Source organism: Microcaecilia unicolor, chromosome 3 (genome assembly GCF_901765095.1).
Source record: "Microcaecilia unicolor chromosome 3, aMicUni1.1, whole genome shotgun sequence".
In the NCBI taxonomy this organism is placed as follows: Eukaryota; Metazoa; Chordata; class Amphibia; order Gymnophiona; family Siphonopidae; genus Microcaecilia; species Microcaecilia unicolor.
Window position 1 is genome coordinate 254,141,195 of NC_044033.1, and position 23,442 is coordinate 254,164,636.

Genomic DNA, 23,442 nt, shown 5'->3' on the forward strand with positions numbered 1-23,442 from the left:
CACGCGCAGCCGGAAAAGGAAGTGATATCAGGGGGCGTGCCAAACAATTCACCAATAGAAGGAGCAAGGAGGTTGGATGAAAACAGGACGAGACAGCAGAGCACGAGACTTCAGTTTCTTCCTTACCAGCACAAGCATGCAATAGAGAGACTTTGGGCCCTACTGTGGTAACTGTCTTCTTGTCGCTTGTTTACTCAGCGGAGGGAAAGAGGAAATCCCCATTTCCCTCCCCCCCAACGAATCGTGTTGGACGGGACCACTCGGGGCTTTGGATTTAGAGTTCCCAGCTGTTCTTCCTGATATAATAAACTAGTGCCAATGGGAGGACGCCGTTTAGAGCACGTGATGCGCTGTTCTTGCCACGAGAGTACCTCAGTGGAAATCCTTTAGAGGGAACAGAGGTAATATAAAATAAAACAGAAAATTAGATGGTACATTTTTTTGTATTGGACTAAGTTAATACGTTTCTTGATTGATTAGCTTTCAAAAGTAACCCTCCCTTTTCAGATCAGCGGGAGGGGGCTGGTTATTGCTGCTGGGCCCTTTCATTCTAGATGACATCTAGCTATTTTCACAGATTATGTTCACAGGTTGACATCTAGTCGCCAATATTTGTCTGCTTGTTTTATAATTTTATTGTTTCTAGTCTGATTTTAATTATGTATGAGGTCCATAGTCAAAGCAATTTAACTGGGCAGGAGAGGCTATTTGTGCAGGGCCGTCCAGGGATACTGTTTAATAAAGTTACAAGTTTATTAAGAACTTACTATCCCGCCTATCAGCAATGTCAGTTAAGTGGCTTACAGACTAAACAATAATAGCGAAGAAGAAGGAAGCAGCAAAAAGACAAATGGCATAGATGGGTAACAGGGGGAGAACTACAATAATCATGATGGGAAAGCAGGGGGCAAGGAGCACACATCAGGAAGGGGGAACATGCCCAGTGGTACCTGGGTCTATCATAAGCGAAATGCCTCCAGTAAAGGTGTTTTAAAGTCAACCTTAAATCGGTTGAGAGTTGACTGAGATCTGAGATGCTCTGGGAGCTGGTTCCAGAGCTCAGGGCCTTGTACTGGAAAAAATACAGCACCAAATTCTAGCACGAGTGACCTCTGACAGTGGAGATGGTCAAATGATGGATGCTGTGTTGAGAAACAGAGGGGACAAGTAGGGATGTAATGAGACAACAAGCAGGTAAGAAAGGCCCCAGTGGATCGAATACCAAGAGCAAGGTTTTGTTTGAGAAATGACAAACTATGAAAGAAGTTGCTGCATTTCTTAGCTTAATTCAGTGTTAGAGATGAAATAAACTGTTTTTATATTTCTGTATATTTCTTAAATATAGAGTGGTGGTTGATAGTGATATTATGTATTATCACTTTTATGATAGATTGTGAACCTGGTTAAATATACTGACAATTAATATACATGAGATAAATTTGCATGCACTGCCTCCAGATTTTGGAGCATTATTGTCCCTTGTCTAGTTAGCTTATTTAGCTACTTGATCACATGAGGTCAGGGGTTCTCAACCCAGTCCTCGGGACAAGTCAAGCCAATTTGTTTTTCAAGATATCTGCAGTGAGTATGCATGAGCTAAATTTGCATGCACTGCCTCCATTGTGTGCAAATCTTGTGCCTATTCATTGTAGATATCTTGAAAACCTGAGTACACAAAGCTCTGGAACTCTTTGGCGGAGGTAACAGTGGTTAGTGTATCTGGGTTTAAAAAAGGTTTGGACAAGTTCCGGGAGGGGAAAAGTCCATAGTCTGCTACTGCGACAGACTTGGGGAAGCGATTGCTTGCCCTGAGATTTGTAGCATGGAATGTTGCCATAGTTTGGGTTTCTGCCAGGTACTTGTGACCTGGCTTGGCCACTGTTTGGAAAACAGAATAGCAGGCTAGATGGACCACTGGTCTGACCCTAAATGGCTACTCTTAAGTTCTTGTGTAATATATCACAAATAGAGAGGGTAATACAGCATACATAAAAAGTATACAAACAAAAAAAACAACACTGGGCCTTCAAGACTGGGACAATTAAAGTTCTTTATTAATGACCCGACATGGGCCGTGTTTCGGCGTTAAGCAACGCCTGCTTCAGGGGTCAAGAGGAACACTGTAAAATGTACATGTTTTTTTTCACTATCGCTTTTATGCATATGAGAGAGCTCTCCACAGAGCTGTATTCTTGCAATTGCGGCGAACGACGATTCTCTAGATTATACGTTGGGGCACTGAATCCCCATCACGTACATTTTACAGTGTTCCTCTTGACCCCTGAAGCAGGCATTGCTTAACGCCGAAACACGGCCCGTGTCGGGTCATTAATAAAGAACTTTAATTGTCCCAGTCTTGAAGGCCCAGTGTTGCTTTTTTTGTTTGTATACTTGTGTAATATATAAAATAGGAAAACAGGACATGCACTATCTTCATGTCCTACTCAATTTTTTTTTGTGCTGCTTTTGACAATATAGATCATCACATCCTTCTTAGAAATGGGAACACTGAAGATGACTCCTTTAGTGTAAAACTTTCATTGAGAATGAGAAACTTGCCACTTTAATACATGCCAGTCAGCTCACAGTTGTTTATACGAGAAATCCTAAGTACATTATCCATAAACCTTAACTGGTCCAAAATATAGCTGTTTTCCTTTTCCTGAGTTTACGAGAGCATGTTAGTCTGGTTTTCTGTTAGCTGCATTGGGATTAACTTAATCCTAGTAGTCAAAAATGTATATAATATGAGCCCTGGCCATTTAAAGGATCACATTCAGATCTATAAGCCCTTCCTACTCTTTGGAATCTTCAAGCAACACATCTTAATAGCTTCCATCCTTTTAATTTGTATGTAGACCCCTGATTCAGGCCCCGAGTGCCGAAACACTGCCTGTGTCGGGTTAATGATATACAGCCTGGGTTTACACTACTGATTTAAAGAACAAGTTCCTGTTTTGAAGGCTCTTGGTGCTTTTTTTTTTTGCTTTGTATTACTTGTCTTGTACTTTGAATTCCTCTCTGTTTTCTACATACCATGATGACAGCAATGAACCTCACTTGCTCCTAAGCTAGGGTATTTTTGATAAGATCTCAGCCTCTCAAATTTTACTGGTAGCGCTTAGCTTAACCCATGTACTGTGCCAAAGACCACCTCCTCCCGGAGGTCATAGGATGTAAATTCTTCTTCATCAGGCCACTAGCAGCTAATAGAAACAGAACAATTTCTGAGTCTTTCTGCCACATTGTCTTTTACTCTGCCTGCATCTCCCGGTACTTGGACAGACAAAAGATCTTCAGCTACCAGGAGATGCAGAAGATCTTTTGTCTGTCCAGCTGTTGTGGCAAGATTTGCTTTTAGGGAAATTTCATTAGGAAAGAATTTTCTCTTTGTTAAAAGAACTCCATTGGTTACCAGTTTCAATGAGAATAAAATATAAATTTAATTTCAAATTGTCCCAGATATCCGAGTGGCACATTGAGGAAGGATGGGCGTAGAAGATCTTTAAGCTCCAGTCAGGATTTATGACAGGAAATTCCAACTGTTTGGGAAGTGAAGGGAGCGAGATATAGGTGCAGGATGTACCTGGTGGAATAGTTGAAGATGGAGAATGACCTGAAACGGTTTAGAAAGTGATTGAAAACATGGTCTTTTATAGCCTTATGACTATGATGTAGAACATTTATGGAGAAGAGACAGCTGAGGGGAGATATGATAGTCTATAGAATACAAAACTAAACAAAGCCGGACTCCCTACACCTGACTACCTCACTTATTTGGACACGCACAACGTGTTATGCACCACCACTTCATTTCCCATACCGGAAATTAACTTTCTATATTTGACTGTTTAACTACCCTATGATTTATTCTATCATCCATGAACATTAATGCAATACCACTTAGTAAGATACCCCATCTTGTACATGCTATACCACTTTGTATTTCTCAGATCTGGAAGTGGCGACTGTCACTACAGCATTATGTAAGCCACATTGAGCATGCAAATAGGTGGGAAAATGTGGGATACAAATGCAACAAATAAATAAAATACTGAGTGGTGTGAGAAACGGGTAGATGTGAATCACTTGTTTATTCTTTCCATAATCTGTCTTGGGTGCAACTTTCAATCTCTCATCCTTAAATTTAAGTTCAGCTCTTAACTATTCCTATGTCTGGTTTCGATCAACATGTAGCTCTCAAAGTAAGTATTGTATGTTCACTGTGTCTGTGTATTTGAAATTTTGTTTTTCCTTGTTTGCTGATCTAATTCTTCAGAGTTTTTTGTTTTATTCTGTTGCTTTCTTCTCTCTATGCGCTACTGGATTTTCATGCTTTCCTTCTGTTTATTGGTATGCTTGTCAATTTATGGATGAGATCAATTCAGGACATTTTGCTTCATATTTCAACATTTTTTGCATATTTGGATCTCTTAATGCCATGAAGTATGACAGTAGGTTTACCGGTATTAACTATAAAACCCACTCCTCCTTCATCCCTTGGAATGTACACTGATTGTTATAGATTATCTCATGGGCATGGGGCAGTTTTCTTGTTTGCACTTCCAGTTTTATAGGCTTTTTACAAAACCAATCTACAGTACTTGAATTCTGCCAGCAAGACTGACTTGTTAGTTTAGGTGTGAAATTATTTTTTTCCAGCTTGAATTTGAATCCAATTGATTTATTTATTTGTGACATTTATAATCCCACATTATCCCAAACAAACTTGAGTTCAATGTGGCTTACAATAAACAGTATAGGATACATAACAAAAAAAAATGCATAAGAAAGTAATTTGTTATAAGAATCCAATTTTACAATACACTATCATAAACATACTGGGATAACTATGAATGTTTAACATTTAGAAAATCTATTATGAATGAGAAATTGTACATGAAGCAAAGAGAAAGTTAATGGTAGAGTAATAACCAATTCAGGTAATAATTAATTGCTTGAGATGGTTGTTCTTTGTGATGGTTTGTTTGAATAGGAACGATTTGAGGATTTTGCAGAATCTAGTATATTCCTATTTTGGGTGATGGCAGCACAGGCTGATCCGGTTTTGTTTTTAACACTCCCTCTCCCGTTATAGCATTCATGCATTTGGCCTTCTTTTCTTAATTTATATTACCCTGTTAACTGCTTTGTGGTATATAGTAAGTCTTGAATAAAACAACAAATTTGTTCTGACTTCTAATTCTTCTTGTCACTCAGCTGCTTGCTATGGCTGGGGTGGGGTTTGAGGAGTTCTCAGTGCCCCCTGGCTCGGAGCTGGCCTTGCCACCCCTGTTTGGAGGCAACATCTTGGAGAGTGAGCTGGAGACGGAGGTGGAGTTTGTGGACGGGGGCCTGAGTGGGGATAACCTGCAGGATGAGGCAGAGGAGGAGGAAAACCTGCAGCGGCAGATGGAGCTCCACAAGAGGAAATACCAGGCCCTGAGCCGCAGGTGCAAAGAAACGGAGCAGGTAGGAGAGGGCAAGTAATGTCAGCCTAGAACATAGACCTGATTCTTACCAGATATCACAAATGAAAATAGCTCTGGTTCCCCCCAACCGCAAAACCATTCCTGGATCAACACAACTGAGTGACACAGAATTTTATCTTTACAGCAGTAAAAGTGCGAAGTGAGCTGGGCGCTGCTATGACTCAGTGTTCCAAAGTAGCTGATAGGTCAGTTGTGCCTTTTCAAGCTAGGCATCTGGTCCCCATACTGCTTATCAGAAATGGAAGAACTGCAAATCCCACAGTGCTGTGGGAGACGCGTTCAGCAACCATGGGTGCGGGCTGAAACTTTGAAATCCATTTGTTTGTAACATTGCAGTGCATAAAGGGGATTTGTCATTTCTGTCACAGGTGAACGAGAGAATGTTACACCGGCTGCACCAGGTTCAAAAGATCACACGGAAACTCAAGCAGGAAAGAAGGTGCTTGCCTGTCTGTAATGGGGGGCAAAGGTAGCGGAAGCCTCTTCCAATGGGATTGTCTTGAAGTGCAAATCCCATTGCAGAGAGAAGTATATATAAGTATTGCCACACTGGGACAGACCAAAGGTCCATCAAGCCTAGCATCCTGTTTCCAACAGTGGCCAATCCAGGTCACAAATACCTGGCAAGATCCTGAAAAAGTTAAATACATTTTATGTTGCTTATCCCAGAAATAGCAGTGGATTTTCCGTTAGTTCAGTTAATAATGGTCTATGGCTTTTCCTTCAGGAAGCTGTGCGGACCTTTTTTAAACTCCTTTAAGCTAACCGCCTTTACCACATTCTCTGGCAACGAATTCCAGAGTTGAATTACACGTAGAGTGAAGAAAAATTTTCTCCAATTTGTTTTAAATTTACTACATTGTAGCTTCATCGCATGCCCCCTAGTCCTAGTATTTTTGGATAGCGTAAACAGACGCTTCACATCTACCTGTTCAACTCCACTCACTGTTTTATAGACCTCTATCATATCTCCCCTCAGCCGCCTTTTCTCCAAGCTGAAGACCCCTAGCCGCTTTAGCCTTTCCTCATAGGGAAGTTGTCCCATCCCCTTTATCATTTTCGTCGCCCTTCTCTGCACCGTTTCTAATTCCATTATATCTTTATTGATATGCGGCGACCAGAATTGAACATAATATTCGAGGTGCGGTCGCACCATGGAGCGATACAAAGGCATTATAACGTCCTCATTTTTGTTTTCCTTTCCTAATAATATGAAGGGCTGTCATCTGTGTCTACAGTTCCCCAAGAGGCGTTTTCCTGGCTTGGTTCGTATAAATGTATGAACCAAGCTTGTGCATGTAAGGGGCAGTACTGCTCTCCTCTTTCCCTGCATTGATATACTTGTCTAGCTCTCTGTGCAGACCATTCATTATGACATAACTGTTGTCCCTTTTCTCCTGTGTAGATGTCTAATGAGAATCCTTGACTCTTATGGAGATGATTATAGAAAATGTCAGCTCGCAATTTCACTTGAGGTAAGAGATTTGATCATGCATTAACCAGTAGTCTTGGGGTCCCAGTGTTCAAAACCGGCTACTCTACGGTGGGATTCCCTTGTTCTGTCAGACGCTGCCTTCCGTTTCTACTCATTCCCCATGAAGTAACTTCATTTCCTCACGTTCCTAGGAGGAAGAGAACCACAGTTCTAACATCGCACCTCTGGGAAATGCAGAAAATGAGCCCCCAGAGAAGGAAGGATACACTCCGAGCCAGAGGCGATTAGCTGGGGTATTAGGCAGCCCCGATAGCCCATCGCTGATAGAGGGGGGCCAAGCAAAGAAGAGGAAGAAGCACAGAGAGGAGAAAGACCCCAGGGTCAGAAAAGTACCCCAGCAGATGTTGCTGTTAGAAGAGCTCCTGCCGCAGGTACAGTGGGTGACAAGGTCCACCAGAGACTGGGCTGTGGATATGAAACATCCCACCTTTCCATTTTTCTTATCTCTGCTTCATGAAACTGCTTCTCCTCTGGGGTTCCCAGCTGATACCTGCTTTCTTTAAGGTTGCCGCTCTCGTGCTGGGTGCCAGGAACAGATCTGGCGCTGTCTCTCTCTAAACTGACACAAATGACTTAAAGTTTAGTTTGGCTTTTGTTATATCAAGGAACAAAGGACTAGCTGGCTGATTGCAGTTTACAATGCCTAACGCAATTTAGCAGGTCTAGTCTTTGCATCTAGTGAATTAGGCTGACTAAACCGGAAAGGAAAAGATGAACATTTACAACAGTAGCCATCAGTTCTTAGAAGTAGCATCCACCCCTCCTTCCCAATCAAAAACTATTGCCCAGGGCCTTGAAAACTAAGGGCATCTTTTACTAAAGGGCATTAAGCTGTTAGCACACAAATTAAGGTGCGTTAACTTGCCGCAATGGCATGATGGTTTGTGCATCAATTGCATATTGACTTAGTCCACACCCATTCCTCACCCCCTATGTAATGCTGCCGGGTTCTGTAGGCACTAATGCACACATCCTTACGTTAATTCCAGGGGATGCGCTGGGCGTACCCCCAATAATTAGCACGCAGCATTTACATGTAATGCAGACTGATTACTGCTGATGTGCTACAACATAACACGTTTTGGTACAGGGGTAAGCAGCCATAATCCTTGAGGGCCACAACCCATTTGGATTTTCAAGATTTCCGCAATGAATATGCGCGAGATCTGTTTGCATGTACCTCCTCCATGTATGCAAATCAGTGTCATGCATATTCACCATGGAAATCTTGGGGCTGTTGTGGACTTTGTTTGCCCACCCCCGCTTAAGTAAAAGACCCCCTACGTTTGCCAAGGTACGCAGGGAAGAGCCAATGATGACTAATCTCTATGGCCCATTAGTTTCATATACTCCAAAGAAGGGGTCCAGTCCCTGTTGAACCCATGCTTTGGGTCTCCAGTTTTGCTGCTACTCCATTCTGAAGAGAGGAGATCTTTTTTTTTTTTTTTTTTTGGACACCCGCAAAACCTGCTTCTAGCATCCATCCATGGCACTAGCCAGCCAGGATCATCACCCAAAAGCAGCCCTGTCCACTGTAAAGGGGGTGTCTGTGCCTAGAACTATTTTGTACTGTCCCTTAGTCTCTGCTGCAACCCGAGAATTACACCATTGTTGAACTACTTAAATCTATTAATAATAATAAACATAACTCTTCTTCTAGTTTTCCAGAAGCACAAGCTTGGCATCCAGAGAGAATTTAAGACCAGACGTTAAGATTCTTGTAGAGATGATTAACGATCTGCCTGACGTGTGCGTTTCTCACTCTCCCTCCAGATAAAAACAGAGGAGGAAGAGGAAGAAGAGGAGGAGGAGGAAGAGTTCCTTTGTGAGGGAGAGGAGACGCTGCCTCTAAGTTGGCATCAGCTGAGCCCCCGCGACCGCCTGCTCCAGTACCCCAAGTTTCCCAGCCCTGGCGCTGATACAGACTTCGACTGAGCATCTGGAGAAAAAGGATCCAGTGACTGGGCAGCGAGTTTTTAGGACAGGTTTACAAGACCAGATAAACATCAGGAAGCGGAGACACATTGAAGGGAGAACGGACCGGTGCTCGCCCCCCTGGACTGCGTAGGGGAAAGTGGAGCACTGGAGACCACCCTCCAGGAATTAGTTAAAACTTTACTTTCTCTGGATGACAATAAACAAGAGAAAAGTAGGGAAACCTTGAGATTTTTTTCTGATCATTTTACTCTTTAACAAGGCATTATTTAATCGGTGGAGAAGGCCTCTCTTCTCATTATCACGTACCATGTAAAATGAGTTTATCTTGTTGGGCAGACTGGATGGACTGTACAGGTCTTTATCTGCCGTCATTTATTATGTTATCCCTTACTTTTACATAGCAATGCTACAGCATCCTGCCCCCCCCCCCCCCCCCAAGAGTTACTTGAAGGCTTCCCTGCCTGTATATCTCAGTCTCTATAAGAATGTGACGGGGGTGGGTGGATGTCCTGTTGTTCTCAGCATATTCTTCCCATGGGTGTGGTTGCTGGAGACTTTCTACCCCATCCGCATTGCCTATTTGTGTTCACACTGGCTGACTCCTCACTGGAGACACTCAGATTTCCTTTTCCATTACAAAGTGACTGAGAAACTATACAAAAGTCTTTTTATTGAGCCGCACATGAAAGACAAGGCAAACCGCTGTCACCAGAAAGAACAGAAGTGGCAAAAGCCTGCTTGCCCGATCCCCATAATAGCAGTGAAATTGGAACGGGACACACAGCAGTCGCCGAGCTAAGGTCGCCAGCGAAGCAGTGGACTGATGCTCACAGGTTCTTCAGCCAGTCTAGGTTGGGTCCGAGTTTGTCGCAGGGGTGGCTCGGAACATCCGGCATGTTGCCATCATCTCGGAGCGGCACTGAAAGAGAGAGCCGGTGTAGAATCAAGCATTACCTCGACAGTCATTTCCCACTCTACAAGTACAACCAATGCAGGCAGGACAATCTCAGTGGATCGTGTTTTCATGCCTTCTAATGTGAACATCAGCTGCACCGTTGGGATCATCTCCCATAATCCTGCCTGCTGCTACTTGGACTAGAGGTAATGCCACCTTTTACTTCAAAATCTTTTTTTATTGATGAACCAAAGAACAACAGCTGAAGACTTTCAAACCATTAATGAAACATCTACATAATGGTTCAACCTAGCAAGATAACATAGCGTAATGTTTTCTCATTTACCTGCGACCCACCCCCACCTCCTCTTCCTCCCAGTAACATTACTGCCCCTTGTACCAAACTTGCAGCAACAACGTCCAAAGTCGGGGACAATGGGCTCTTATAACTCCTCATAATCACATTTGGTTCCGTTTCGGGGTTCCTATCCCATCCCTTTAAAGTTTGGACTAGAGAATGACACACGGTTTGACCCCCATCCCCGCCAACTCAAATTCCACTATCGTTTTGCGATAAAAGACAATCGCTCGCTTTTTGTACTGTTGCAGGGATGGGGGGATAAACTTTGCCCCCTGTCGTTCTCGAATCCGGACAATACCAAGAAAAGAGACCCTTCCAATCTCTTTTCAAGTAAATCATGTTAAGTACCAAGCGTCGGCTCTCTCGGACAAGTAGCTGCACCTTCTAAACGTTAGCGTAAGAGGAAGTACGACATCTCCCATTCCATTCGTTCCCAAAGACAGGCTCCAGGATCTCAAAAGATGCCCATCTTACCTGGATAGGTGTAGGGCACCGCCTTGTTCATCATTGATGAGTATTTGGTGTAGGGGCTGACCAGAGGCGTCACCACAGCTGAAAGCAGACAAGGTAAAATCAGTTAAAAGCTTGGTTCCTCACGCTGTGCCAGCCCAATCCCACTTCTGTTGGGATCGGTGGGGGGTTGTATTGCTGACGAGAGCTGGTCATGGTTTGTGTTGTAAAGCAGTTACCCAATAAAAATGTGGATTAAAAAAAAATATATTCTACTGGTGAGTCCAGGGCCGGCTCAAGAGATTGTGGTGCCCCCCCCCACCTTTTGAAGGCAGTTTCCCCCTTCTGAATAGACAATAATAAGTGAAAAGCTATCTGTGTTGGCCCCTGTGTCTATTGCCATACTGGGACAAACCGAAGGTCCATGAAGCCCAGCATCCTGTTTCCAACAGTGACCAATCCAGGTCACAAATACCTGGCAAGATCCCAAAACAGTACAAAACATTTTATGCTGCTTATCCCAGAAATAACCAGTGGAAGCCATCCAAACCTTTTTTTAAACCCCACTAAGCTAACTGCTTTTACTACATTCTCTGGCAACGAATTCCAGAGCTTAATTATACGCTGAGTGAAGAAATATTTTCTCCCATTCATTTTAAATTTATTGTTGCATTTGTACCCCCCATTTTCCCACCTATTTGCAGGCTCAATGTGGCTTACATAGTACTGTCAAAGGCGTTTGCCCAGTCGGTGGATAACAAATACAAAGTTGTATTGTGATTGTATAAGTGGAGGGTCGGAATGGATTAAGATTGCGTGATGTCCATGTCATGTTTACTACTTTGTAGCTTCATTACGTTCCCCCTAGTCCTAGTATTTTTGGAAGGAGTAAACAAGCGATTCACATCTATCCATTCCACTCCACCCATTCTTTTATAAACCTCTATCATATTTCCCCTCAGTCATCTTTTCTCCAAGCTGAAGAGCCGTAGCCGCTTTAGCCTTTCCTCATAGGAAAGTTGTCCCATCTCCTTTATTATTTGTCACCCTTCTCCGTACCTTTTCTAATTCCACTATATCTTTTTTTGAGATGCGGTGACCAGAAGTGAACACAATATTTGAGGTGCAGTCGCACCATAGAGCGATACAAAGACATCACGTCCTCATTTTTGTTTTCCATTCCTTTCCTAATAATATCTAACATTCTATTTGCTTTCTTAGCCACCGCCGCACACTATGGAAACAGGAAGTTATGTTAAAGGAGGGGCCAGGGTATGGCAGAAGGAAGACACCAGAGCATTAATGCAGGTAGCATTAAGTGTTTGTATCCCGCACTTTCCCACTAAAAGCAGGCTCAATGCGGCTTACATAGTAATAGGTAACACAGAATTTTGTTATGTAAAGTAGGAAATTAAGTATAACATAATAGAAGGATGGATGGGTAGTAAATAGATGGGTAGGTAGGTAGAGACAGGTGATAGAGGGTAAGGTGGGAGATAGATTCTGGGTCAATGTCGTTTTCTCTTCAGTATATGTAAGGTAGATGGGTTCATGAGATTAATCTGGGTCTTTTGGGTAGGCTTGTTTGAATAGATGGGTTTTTAGTGCTGTTCTGAATGATAGGTGGTCATGGATTGCTCGGATAGGTCTATGGAGATCGTTCCATAGATGGCTGCCCAGGAAGGAGAAATTGGATCCATAATAAGTTTTGTAGTTGAGACCTTTACAGCTGGGGTAGTGCAGGTTGAGGTACTTTCATGAGCTCTGGGTCAGCTTAACTCATAGGGCCAGTCACATCACAGCCTCAGGCATTTGGCACTCTTTATCTCTGGGGTTCTGGGCCAGAGCATCACCTGGTCCACAGCTTAAGCCGGCCCATGGGTGAGTCTGACCTGCTTTGCACACCAGCTGTGTCAGCTCCTTGACGTGCTCGCTGCCATTTGAACATAGGATACCTGCTATCTAGATATTTTCATGAAAGCTGCAACAGATGTCCTCTGCACTTTGTTTATTTACCGCCTTTTTCGGTGTACAGTAAGAAGATCAAACACGAGCAATAGGCAATTACAGCAGTAAAAATTGCATTGTTGAACATGACTGCCCAAAACCCCATGTTTTAAGAAATTCAATGGCCCCAGTCTTCATGAGTCTGAAAGATTAGTTCAGTGGCTTTTTCCACTACCCACCTACGATGCCGATAGCGATGGCAACCGTAATCACAGGCTGTTCTGCCCAGAGCTTCTTGAGGAAACCTCCAATTCCTTCAGGAAGAAAAGAAAAACGGTTTTAATGTTCATTTACTATGCAGATTTGACCATATTTCTTACATCTCAAAACACTGCACTAACCAGACAATAGAAACTGCAGCCCTTTAATCCAGTAGCACCTCCTACCATAAGGGGGAGCACTCACCCATCTGTCACTCTTAGAGGGAGAGACAGCAAGACTTTTCTTCCAAGGTTTTATTTTTTTTTAAACCAAGTTCCACTAACTGAGAGATGGGTGATAATAGTGGTAGAGAAGAAGCTCTCTCCCTGATCCTCCTCACACCCCCCCCCCCCCGACTTTCCGTTGGAGACTGTCACTGCACTGTTTCCATGTTATCCATGCTACTACTACTAATAGCATTTATATAGCGCTACCATGCTGATGCTGTTCTGACCTGAGTAGGAAAGTTTCTGGCCCAGGAAAAAAAAAAAGCAAACATTTATTCTGCTTTACTTGTTTTATTTCTATTTAGTGCTCCTCAGCAGGAAACAAAAAAAATCCCTCAACCCAAATTCTAACACTAGCTCCTTGACCGCCACTTACTAGACGCCATCTTGCTCCCGGTTCCCAATGTCCTTGGCCCTCTGGAGCAGGGAATGATGGGACGTGGAGTTTTTAGTAAGATCGTCTGGAACGGGGAATTATGGGGCGTAGTTTAGCAGCTGCCCAGGAAATCCAACGCCCTTGGCAGCTCCCAATCTAGCTTTTATTACAGGTAAGCAACTTATATACAGCTCTGGGTGGCGCTTTTGACGTCATTTCCGTCTCCATAACCAAGATGTTCGACTTTGACTACTAGTGTCAGGCGCGCACCGACCAATGAACTCCTTGCCCCGCCCCCTCTCCCGCAAACCTTCACTCTCTTCCAATAGGCGATACTGTCTTCCTTGTCCTGCCTCCCCTTACTATATCGTCCAATAAAGGAGGGGAGAATGCCAGATGGAAGGCTGGCACGGCCAATGGGCGCGGGGAGAAGGCGGGAGGCGGGGAAAGCGAACGAGAGCGAGAGTGGGGGGCGGGGGGGGGGAGGTTGCGCGACCGCCATCTTGGCTGGGAGAGAACCGTAGAGAGCGGAGGTGCCGCCGTACGTGAGGGCAGAGGAGACGGGTTAGAACCGGGCCCGGCCCTGCGCGGATCACCGCAGCGGGGAGGGAAGCGCCAGAGGCCTGGCGTCCGGCGGTGAGTTTTCTCTTTCCTGTTCTTGTTCCTGTCAGGGTTGGTGCAGCCGCCACCGAGTCTCGCGCTCTCGTTATTATTGTCACGGGCTTGGTGAAAGGAGGGGGGCGGGTGTTGGGACTATGAGAAACAGTAAGTGCATGGGGGAAGGGAAATGCGGGGATTGTGTTCTGATCTGCTGCACCAACATTAGTGCAAGAGGGACTCGTTGCTCTAGGACTGGAATATTACGAGATGCACAGTTACCCTGCATCTGGATTATCCTGATACTCAATTTGTAGAGAGACATAGAGGCATATTTTCAAAGCACTTAGCCTACCAAAGTTCCATAGAAACCTATGGAACTTTGGAAGGCAAAGTGCTTTGAAAATGAGCCCCCTAGTTACTCTGCATCTGGATTATCCCGATATTCTATTGGCAGGGAGACATAGTTACTCTGCATCTGGATTATCCCAATATTGTATTGGTAGAGAGACATATGCATCTGGATTATCCCCATATTCTATTTGTAGACCAACATAATTACTCTGCATCTGGATTATCCCCATATTATATTGGTAGAGAGACATAGAGGCATATTTTCAAAGCACTTAGCCTTCCAAAGTTCCATAGGTTTCTATGGAACTTTGGAAGGCTAAGTGCTTTGAAAATACGCCTCATAGTTACTCTGTGTCTGGATTATCCTGATATTCTATGTGTAGAGAGACATTGTTACTCTGCGTCTGGATTATCCCCATATTCTATTTGTAGAGAGACATAATTAACTACGTCTGGATTAGCCCCATATTCTATTGGTAGAGAGACATAGTTAATCTGCGTCTGGATTATCCTGATATTCTATGTGTAGAGAGACATAGTTACTCTGCGTCTGGATTATCCCCATATTCTATTTGTAGAGAGATATAATTAACTACGTCTGGATTATCCCCATATTCTATTGGTAGAGAGACATAGAGGCTCATTTTCAAAGCACTTAGCCTCCCAAAGTTCCATAGAAACCTATGGAATTTAGCCTCCCAAAGTGCTTTGAAAATATGCCTCATAGTTACTCTGCGTCTGGATTATCCCCATATTCTATTTGTAGAGAGACATAATTAACTACGTCTGGATTAGCCCCATATTCTATTGGTAGAGAGACATAGTTTATCTGCGTCTGGATTATCCTGATATTCTATGTGTAGAGAGACATAGTTACTCTGCGTCTGGATTATCCCCATATTCTATTTGTAGATATAATTAACTACGTCTGGATTATCCCCATATTCTATTGGTAGAGAGACATAATTAACTACGTCTGGATTAGCCCCATAGTCTATTGGTAGAGAGACATAGTTACTCTGCGTCTGGATTAACCTGATATTCTATGTGTAGAGAGACATAGTTACTCTGCGTCTCAATTATCCCGATATTCTATTTGTAGAGAGACATAGTTACTCTGCATCTGGATTATCCTGATGTTTGTAGAGGGACATAATTACTCTGCATCTGGGGAGGAGGAATGATTACTCTGCATCTGGATTATTGTAATACTTGTGCAGGGACATAATTACTCTGCATCTGGATTATCCTGATACCTGTAAAGGGAGGAAGGGGGAGAATAATTACTTGTGCAGGGACATAACTCTGCATCTGGATTTGTACAGAGATATAATTACTCTGCATCTGGATTATCCTGATACTTGTACGGGGGGGAGGAGGGGGAATAATTACTCTGTTTATGGATTATCCTGATATTTGTACAAAGACATAATTACTCTGCATCTGGATTATCCTGATACTTGTACGGGGGGTGGGGGGGAAGAGGGGGAATAATTACTCTGTTTATGGATTATCCTGATATTTGTATAAAGACATAATTACTCTGCATCTGGATTATCCTGATACTTGTACGGGGGGGGGGGGGGAGGAGGAGGGGGAATAATTACTCTGTTTATGGATTATTCTGATATTTGTACAAAGACATAATTACTCTTCATCTGGATTATTCTGATATTTGTACAGACACATAATTACTCTGCATCTGGATTATCCTGATACTTGTACAGGGGAGAGGAGGAGGGGAAATAATTATTCTTTTTGTGGATTATCCTGATACCTGTACAGGGAAGAGGGGAATAATTACTCTGCATCTGGATTATCCTGATACCTGTACAAGGTGGGAGGAGAAAGGGGAATAATTACGCTGCATCTGGATTATTTTGATAGTTGTTCAGGGGATTAGGGGGAATAATTAGTCTGCATCTGGATTATCCTGATACTTGTACAGCGGAGGAGGAGGGAGAATGTTTACTTTGCATCTGCATTGTCTTGTTATTTGTACAGGGGAGGGACATAATTACTCTGCATCTGGATTATCCTGATATTTGTACAGGGACACAATTACTCTTCATCTGGATTATCATGATGCTTGTACATGGGAGGGACATAATTCTGCATGTGGATTACCCTGGCACCTGCATGGGGGAGGGGGAATAATTACTGTATTATCCTGATACTTGAGGGGAGGGACATAATTACTCTGCATCTGGATTATTCTGATAACTGCATGGGGGAGGGGAATAATTAATTTGCATTTGGATTACCTGCTAGCTGCACGGGGATGGGAATAATTACTCTGCATCTGGATTACCTTGGTACCTGCACAAGGGAGGGGATTGATAATTCTGCATCTGGATTATCCTAATACTTGTACAGGGGAGGGGCATTATTACTCTGCTTCTGAATTACCCTGATACCTGTACAAGGGAAGGGGCATAATTACTTTGCATCTGGAGTACCCTGATATCTGTACAGGAGAGGAGGAAGGGAATAATTATTCTGTATCTGGATTACCCTGACACCTGGAAGGAGGAGAGGAATAATTACTCTGCATCCGGATTATCCTGATAACTACACAGTGGAGGGGAATAAATACACTGCATTTGGATTACCCTGACACCTGCACGGGGGAGGGGGAAGGAGAATAAATACTCTGTATATGGATTATTCTAATAAGTGTACAAGGGAAGGGGAATAGAAACTCTATCTGGATTACCCTGACACCTGCACAGAGGAGGAGGAGGAGAAATTACTCTGCATCTGGATTATCCTGATACCTGTACAGGAGAGGGAGAATACTTATTTTGCATTTGGATTACCCTGGCACCTTCACGGGGAGGGGAATAACTACTGTGGATCTGGATTACCCTGATAACTTCACGGAGGAGGGGGAATAATTACTCTGCATTTGGATTAACCTGGTACTTGCATGGGGGAGGGGAATAATTACTCAGTTCTAGATTATCCTGATACCTGTATGGAGAAGGAGTAGGAACAGTTTCTTTTGGTTCTTGGTATTATGATACCTGCTTGGGAACAGAATTAATAATTGATCTTGGCCTGGGTTATCTTGATTAGTGCATAAGGGAGGGGGTAATCCGTTTTGGTCAGGGTAGTAATATCTGAGGTAAGGGTAATAATTACACCTGATCTTGATAAGATGACTCTACTTTTGGGGGGGGGGGGGGCTGTAATAACTATTCTTTGCCTAGGTTTTTGTAACTGCATGGGGAGAGGAAGATTACAGTTATGATAACCCAGTCCAAATGTATGTGATGGTACTCTTGGGTTGGTTATGGTGTGATCCTGTTGAGAGAGAAGCATGGTAATTGTATAATGGGGTTACATACCCAAGCATTGCCTTGCTGTTGTATAGCTCTTGTGAGGGTTTTGGGAAGCAGGTGTGGGTATTGGTAGTCATGTAATGTTTTCTTATTTTAGGAGACAGAAATTAGCAGTTTATGGATAGTGGTGTTAATTACCTGTCTTCTACAGAAAGGGACCCTGTGTGAGATTGCTATGTTCTGTAGGTTGAGAAGAATCCCACTGAGGTTTTGAAAGTTTATGTGGGAACATGAAGACGAGATGACCCATTTTTATACTCTGGGTTATGAGATACAAGTTAGACTTAACTCTTATTGAACCTTCTTGAGGCAGCGAAGTGCAAATCATCATATATCCACATTTTTTCTATAACCTCAATTTCAAATCAAAAGTGTTTACTACTTTTTTGTGAATTTTTATAATATGATTGTAGAATACGACATCACTTCTAATTGCATTACTTAACTAGCAACAGCTTTCATTGAAGAGAGAACCTCCACTGACGTGGCCAGGTTTTGAATCTTCGTCAGGGAAGAAGTTCATTGAAAATAAACATCATTCATTTAAAAACTGGTAGCTTAAAGTTCTTATTTCAATAATGTCCCCCAGTGTAGTAGCAAGCCCCTATAGATTACTAGAAACTCACATTGTAGTTTACTTCTTCCTTGTCATCAAGCAGATGAAGCATCGTATGGGTTGTGTCCATCAACCAGCAGGGGGAGATAGACAGCACTCAACTTTTCACAGTGCCTCATGGCCAGCCAGCTCCACTGCCTCTTCACTATTCTCTATCTCCCCAAGCCGGGTGGCTGCAGCTTCTTTGAGCTCCATCAAAAATCTGCCTGGGGGTGCTCCTGGCTTGCCAGTTGTTAGCCGGGGTGTTAGAGGCTATAGCAGCTTCACTTTGAAGGCACATAGGTTAGCCCTTTCCCTGCCTTACCCATGCCCCCGTGGATGTGGACATATTAGCTTGCTTTTCCCTGCCTTTCCCACTCATCTGAGCCTCCGGAGTTCTTATTACCTCTGCTTTCCTCACAGCGTTAAAAAAAAAAAAAAATGGAACAGAGGTTTTTCCTTTGATTCTTCTATGGGACCGGAGCTGTGATACTCGGTCCGGCGAGGTAAGAGTGTTTTCTAACTCCTCCGGGGTGGGCCCACGATCGGGGCGTTTTTGGCGCGAAACCGCCATTTTGAATTTTTCTGCCGTTTTTGGCGATGGCTGCGGAGAATGTAAAGCGCTGTTCCCGGTGTGGCAAGTGCAAATCAGCAGCGGGGCTCTGTAAATCGTGCTGTACAGGTGTAAGAGCCGGTCCGAGCATGGCGAGCGATGATTCTTCCCGCTCAGAGCTGGCAGCGGACACCATTTTGAATTCTCCGCACGGCGCGGCCTCCGTAGAGACGGAGAGCCCTGAGCCCGGGGGGGGGGGGGGCACCTCGAATTGAGGCTATTCAGGGAACGGCTAGCCCCGGACGGGATCTGGGTGCCCAGGGCGAGTTTTTCTCCCCTGATTTTGTGTTATTATTGCATGCTGAAAAGAGCTCTCCCTCAAGGGTCGTCTGAGGCTTCTTCTATTGTCCCCCCCCCGGTGGATTCTGGCCTGGGACTGCCCACTGAGGCTATTTTCCCTGATAATTGGCATAAAGAAAAGTGTAGAAGGGCTAATTCCCCTTCAGATTATGGTGCACCTACCCCCCCCCCCCCCCCCCCCCCCCCCCCCCCCCCGTGGTCGGGCTGTGAGGATTCGGAGAGTTCTGGCAGGCCTTCGTGGTCTGAGGAGCCACAGTCAGGTGCAGAATTACCACAGGATCTGGATGATCCCTCCGCGGTGAGGATTTTCCACCGTGATGAGCTGCCAGCGCTTATTTCAGATGCCCTACAGGTCCTTTCTATTGAAGAGCCTGATAGTGGCACGGCCTCCTCTCTGAATCCTAGGATGGCTAGTACCAAAAAGCGTGCTCGAGCCTTTCCGTTGCATGACTCCATCCAAAAGCTTATTTCCGCTCAGTGGGCTGACCCCGAGGGACCTTTGAAAGTTTCCAGGGCTATGGGGCAATTATACCCTCTGCGTGAGGAGCATTTGGCTCGCTTTGCAATGCCTAAAGTAGATGCCCTAGTCACTGCGGTGACAAAGAGAACTACCCTCCCTGTGGAAGGAGGAGTTGCCCTGAAGGATATACAAGACCGTAGGCTGGAAGCAGCACTTAAACGGTCCTTTGAAATTGCAGGTCTTACTGTTCGGGCATCTGCATGCAGTTGTTATGCTGCTAGAGCCTGCCTGCGTGGTTGCAACAGGCAGTGGAACAGCCCGGAGATGGAGTGGAGCCCTTCTCGAATGTGGCTCCGCGGCTGGAGTCGGCCTTGTCCTTTTTGGCTGATGCCCTTTATGATATTGTCAGAGCTTCGGCTAAACAAATGGCAGTAGCAGTGGCGGCTCGCTGTCTTCTTTGGCTACGACATTGGGCAGCGGGCATGGCCTCTAAGCAAAGGTTGGTGAAGTTGCCCTTTCAAGGCCTTCTCCTATTTGGTGAGGAGTTGGGAAAAAAATTTTTTTTAAAGGCCTGGGAGATACTATACCCCAGCACTTGCCCGAAGATAGGCCGAAGCCTTCCTCCAAGGGCCAGGCGGTCCACTCCTCTTATAGATCTCGCTTCCGTGAAGCTAGAAGGTACCGCCCGGGGCGTTCTGCTGGGTTCACTTCTCGTGCCCGTTTTTCAGCAGAGGAACTCCTTTCGCTCGGACAAGCGTTCCGCAGCCACCGGCTCTAGGCCTGGAGTTCAGGGGCGAGCCTCTCAATGATGGTGCACCGGCCCCCTCCTCGCTTCCTGTCACCGGAGGACGTCTTTCCCTTTTTGCCGAGGAGTGGGCCAGTATTTCCTCAGATTAGTGGGTTCTGGACCTGATCAGAGATGGCTACAGAATAGAATTCAACGCCCCAGTAAGAGACGTGTTCGTGGAGTCCCGATGCGGTTCTGCCGCCAAACGGGTGGCGGTAGAGGAGACTTTGCAAGTTCTGATTCAGTTAGGGGCCGTGTCCCCGGTACCTCCCGCCGAACACAGCTACGGCCGATACTCCATCTACTTTGTGGTGCCGCGAAAAGGTGGGTCTTTTCGCCCTTTTCTGGACTTAAAAGAATTAAACAAATCCCTGAGAGTGCGGCATTTCCAAATGGAAACCCTGCACTCCGTCATTGCTGTGGTACAGCCAGGAGTGTTTCTCACGTCTCTAGACCTGAAAGAAGCTTACTTGCACATACCAATTTGGCCCCCGCACCAGAAGTTTCTGAGGTTTGCGGTGTTGGGAAAACATTTCCAGTTCCGGGCCTTGCCTTTTGGCCTCGCTACAGCTCCCTGAACCTTTTCGAAGGTAATGGTGGTAGTAGCTGCTTTGCTCAGGCGAGAAGGTATCAGGGTTCACCCGTACCTAGACGACTGGCTCATCAGAGCAGACTCTGTAACAGAGAGCTATCAAGCTACAGCCAGAGTGGTCTCAGTACTTCAATCTCTAGGCTGGGTCGTCAATATGGCCAAAAGTCACCCAACCCCCTCGCAATCTCTAGAATATTTGGGGGCCAGGTTCGACACAGACTCAGGCTATGTATGCCTACCCGAGCTAAGGCGGTGCAAGCTTCAGAATCAGGTCCGCCCGCTCCTGAGGATGCCCCGCCCGCGAGCTTGGGACATTGTCCAGCTGCTGGGATTGATGACAGCCACATTGGAAGTGGTGCCCTGGGCGAGAGCGCACCTGAGACCTCTACAGTATTCCCTACTTCAAAGATGGTCTCCAGTTTCTCAGGATTATCAATGCAGACTTTCTTGGTTCCCTGCAGCCCGACTCAACAGAAGTGGTGGCTCTCAGACAGCATGCTGCGGCGAGGAATGCCGCTGGCGCTCCCCGATTGGTGTCTAGTAGTGACAGATGCCAGCCTGAAGGGCTGGGGCACACATTGCAAGGGGAAGCATGCCCAGGGTCTATGGACACCCGAGGAGTTGGAGTGGTCCATCAACCGCCTGGAGTTGAAAGCGGTGTTTCAGGCGCTTCTGGCCTTTCAAGTGACCCTGTAAGGATTGGCTGTCAGAGTGATGTCGGACAACACGACAGCAGTGGCCTACATAAATCAACAAGGCAGCACTCAGTGCTGAGCACTGGCCGCGCAGGCCGAACAGATTTGCCACTGGGCCGAGCTGCATCTTCAGTTTCTGTCGGCAGCTCACATTGCAGGTCAGAGCAACGTGCAAGCCGATTATCTAAGCAGGCATCAGATCGATCCAGCAGAATGGGAACTAGCAGACGAAGTATTCCTGCAGATATGTGCCAAATGGGGCAAGCCCGTAATGGATCTTATGGCGACAAGTTCAAATGCCAAAGTTCCGTGCTTCTTCAGCAGACGGAGAGATCCTCGCTCGGCAGGGTTGGATGCCTTGACTCAGCCCTGGCCTCCGGGCCTACTATATGTGTTCCCTCCGTGGCCTTGATAGGGTGCGTGCTCCTGCGGATTCGGCTACACCCAGGAGAAGTGGTCCTCATCGCCCCGGATTGGCCCAGGAGGCCTTGGTATGCGGACCTCCGACAGATGCTAGTGGAGGCTCCCCTTCCTTTACCTCTGGTACCGAACCTGTTGTCACAGGGCCCGGTAGCCATGGAGGACGCCTGCCGCTTTGGTCTTATGGCATGGCGATTGAGAGGGCGCAATTGAGGGACAAAGGCTATTCAAACACAGTCATTTCTACTCTCCTGCAGGCCCATAAGCGTTCCACTTCCGTGGCATATGCCAGGATTTGGCGCCAGTTTGAGTCTTGGTGTGCTTCAAAAGCGATCACACCCATGCAGGCTCCTGTCTCGCCGATTCTGGACTTTTTGCAGGATGGTGTACAAATAGGCTTGGCCTATAATTCCCTGCGGGTGCAAGTGGCAGCGTTGGCCTCCCTTCGTGGTAAGGTTGAAGGCGTGTCTTTAGCTGCTCATCCAGATGTAGCACGGTTTCTTAGTGGGGTGCTTTGGCTCCGGCCTTCCGTGCGAGCACCCTGTCCAGCTTGGAACCTGGGGCTAGTTTTGAAGGCCCTGCAGGCTTCTCCTTTTGAGCCGCTTCGGCGAGCATCGGAGAAAGATTTGACACTAAAGGCCGTTTTTCTTGTGGCCATTACTTTGGCGAGATGGGTGTCAGAGCTCCAGGCGCTGTCCTGTAGAGACCCATTTCTGCAATTCTCAGAGTCTGGGGTCAAGGTTCGGACCGTGCCTTTCTTCATGCCTAAGGTGGTTTCAGCGTTTCACCTAAACCAGCCTATTTTCTTGCCTTCCTTTGATAAGGAGGAGTTTCCAGAATCTTTTGGGCAGTTGCACCTGTTGGATGTGTGCAGGACTCTGCTGCAGTATCTGCGAGTTACTATCTCTTTCAGGATCTATGATCATCTGTTTGTTTTGCTATCAGGTCCTCGCAGAGGGTTTCCAGTTTCTAAAGCCACTATTGCCCGCTGGCTCAAAGAAACTATCTTTTCAGCTTATCTGCTTGCCGGCCGGTCTCCGCCTGTAGCCTTTAAGGCGCATTCTACCAGAGCAATTTCTTCCTCTTGGTCTGAAACTGGAGCACTCTCTCATCGAGATATGCAGTGCAGCAACATGGGCTTCTAAGCTCTCTTTTGCCCGACTTTACAGGCTGGATGTGGCTGCTAGGATGGATGCGCGTTTTGGAGCACAAGTGCTTGCGCGTGGTGTGACCTGTTCCCACC

General features: G+C 45.5%; 3 protein-coding genes across 4 annotated transcripts in view; 2 read left to right on the top strand and 1 right to left on the bottom strand.

The window, feature by feature from the left end:
• Positions 1-135: 135 nt before the first annotated feature.
• LOC115466560 (TCF3 fusion partner homolog) lies at positions 136-9,145 on the top strand. The gene is made up of 6 exons (XM_030197884.1): positions 136-401; positions 5,221-5,472; positions 5,861-5,931; positions 6,898-6,967; positions 7,119-7,358; positions 8,761-9,145. Exons 2-6 carry the CDS (start codon positions 5,230-5,232, stop codon positions 8,920-8,922), a joined length of 786 nt encoding a protein of 261 aa, XP_030053744.1. The 5' UTR covers positions 136-401; positions 5,221-5,229; the 3' UTR covers positions 8,923-9,145.
• A 430-nt stretch (positions 9,146-9,575) lies between these two features.
• On the bottom strand, positions 9,576-13,626 carry LOC115466564 (NADH dehydrogenase [ubiquinone] 1 alpha subcomplex subunit 3-like). Its single transcript, XM_030197889.1, has 4 exons — positions 13,443-13,626; positions 12,818-12,892; positions 10,656-10,733; positions 9,576-9,844 (listed from the first exon to the last, which is right to left on the bottom strand). The coding sequence occupies exons 1-4, from the start codon at positions 13,450-13,452 to the stop codon at positions 9,753-9,755; spliced, it is 255 nt and encodes an 84-aa protein (XP_030053749.1). The 5' UTR covers positions 13,453-13,626; the 3' UTR covers positions 9,576-9,752.
• Positions 13,627-13,933: 307 nt separating this feature from the next.
• CNOT3 (CCR4-NOT transcription complex subunit 3) overlaps positions 13,934-23,442 on the top strand; it is a 94,441-nt gene continuing 84,932 nt past the window's right edge. For both annotated transcript variants that reach the window (XM_030197885.1, XM_030197886.1), the window contains exon 1: positions 13,934-14,078. The gene's annotated coding sequence lies outside the window, so the exon portion shown is untranslated. The remainder of the gene's footprint in view (positions 14,079-23,442) is intronic.

Coding starts and splice junctions, on each gene's coding strand:
- LOC115466560 (XM_030197884.1), top strand. CDS start 5,230: ATGGCTGGGGTGGGGTTTGAGGAGTTCTCAGTGCCCCCTGGCTCGGAG. Junction 5,473..5,860: donor GGTGCAAAGAAACGGAGCAG/GTAGGAGAGGGC, acceptor TTTCTGTCACAG/GTGAACGAGAGAATGTTACA. Junction 5,932..6,897: donor AAACTCAAGCAGGAAAGAAG/GTGCTTGCCTGT, acceptor TCTCCTGTGTAG/ATGTCTAATGAGAATCCTTG.
- LOC115466564 (XM_030197889.1), bottom strand. Junction 10,734..12,817: donor CATCGCTATCGGCATCGTAG/GTGGGTAGTGGA, acceptor GTCTGCTTTCAG/CTGTGGTGACGCCTCTGGTC. Junction 9,845..10,655: donor GGTGCCCTACACCTATCCAG/GTAAGATGGGCA, acceptor TCTCTCTTTCAG/TGCCGCTCCGAGATGATGGC.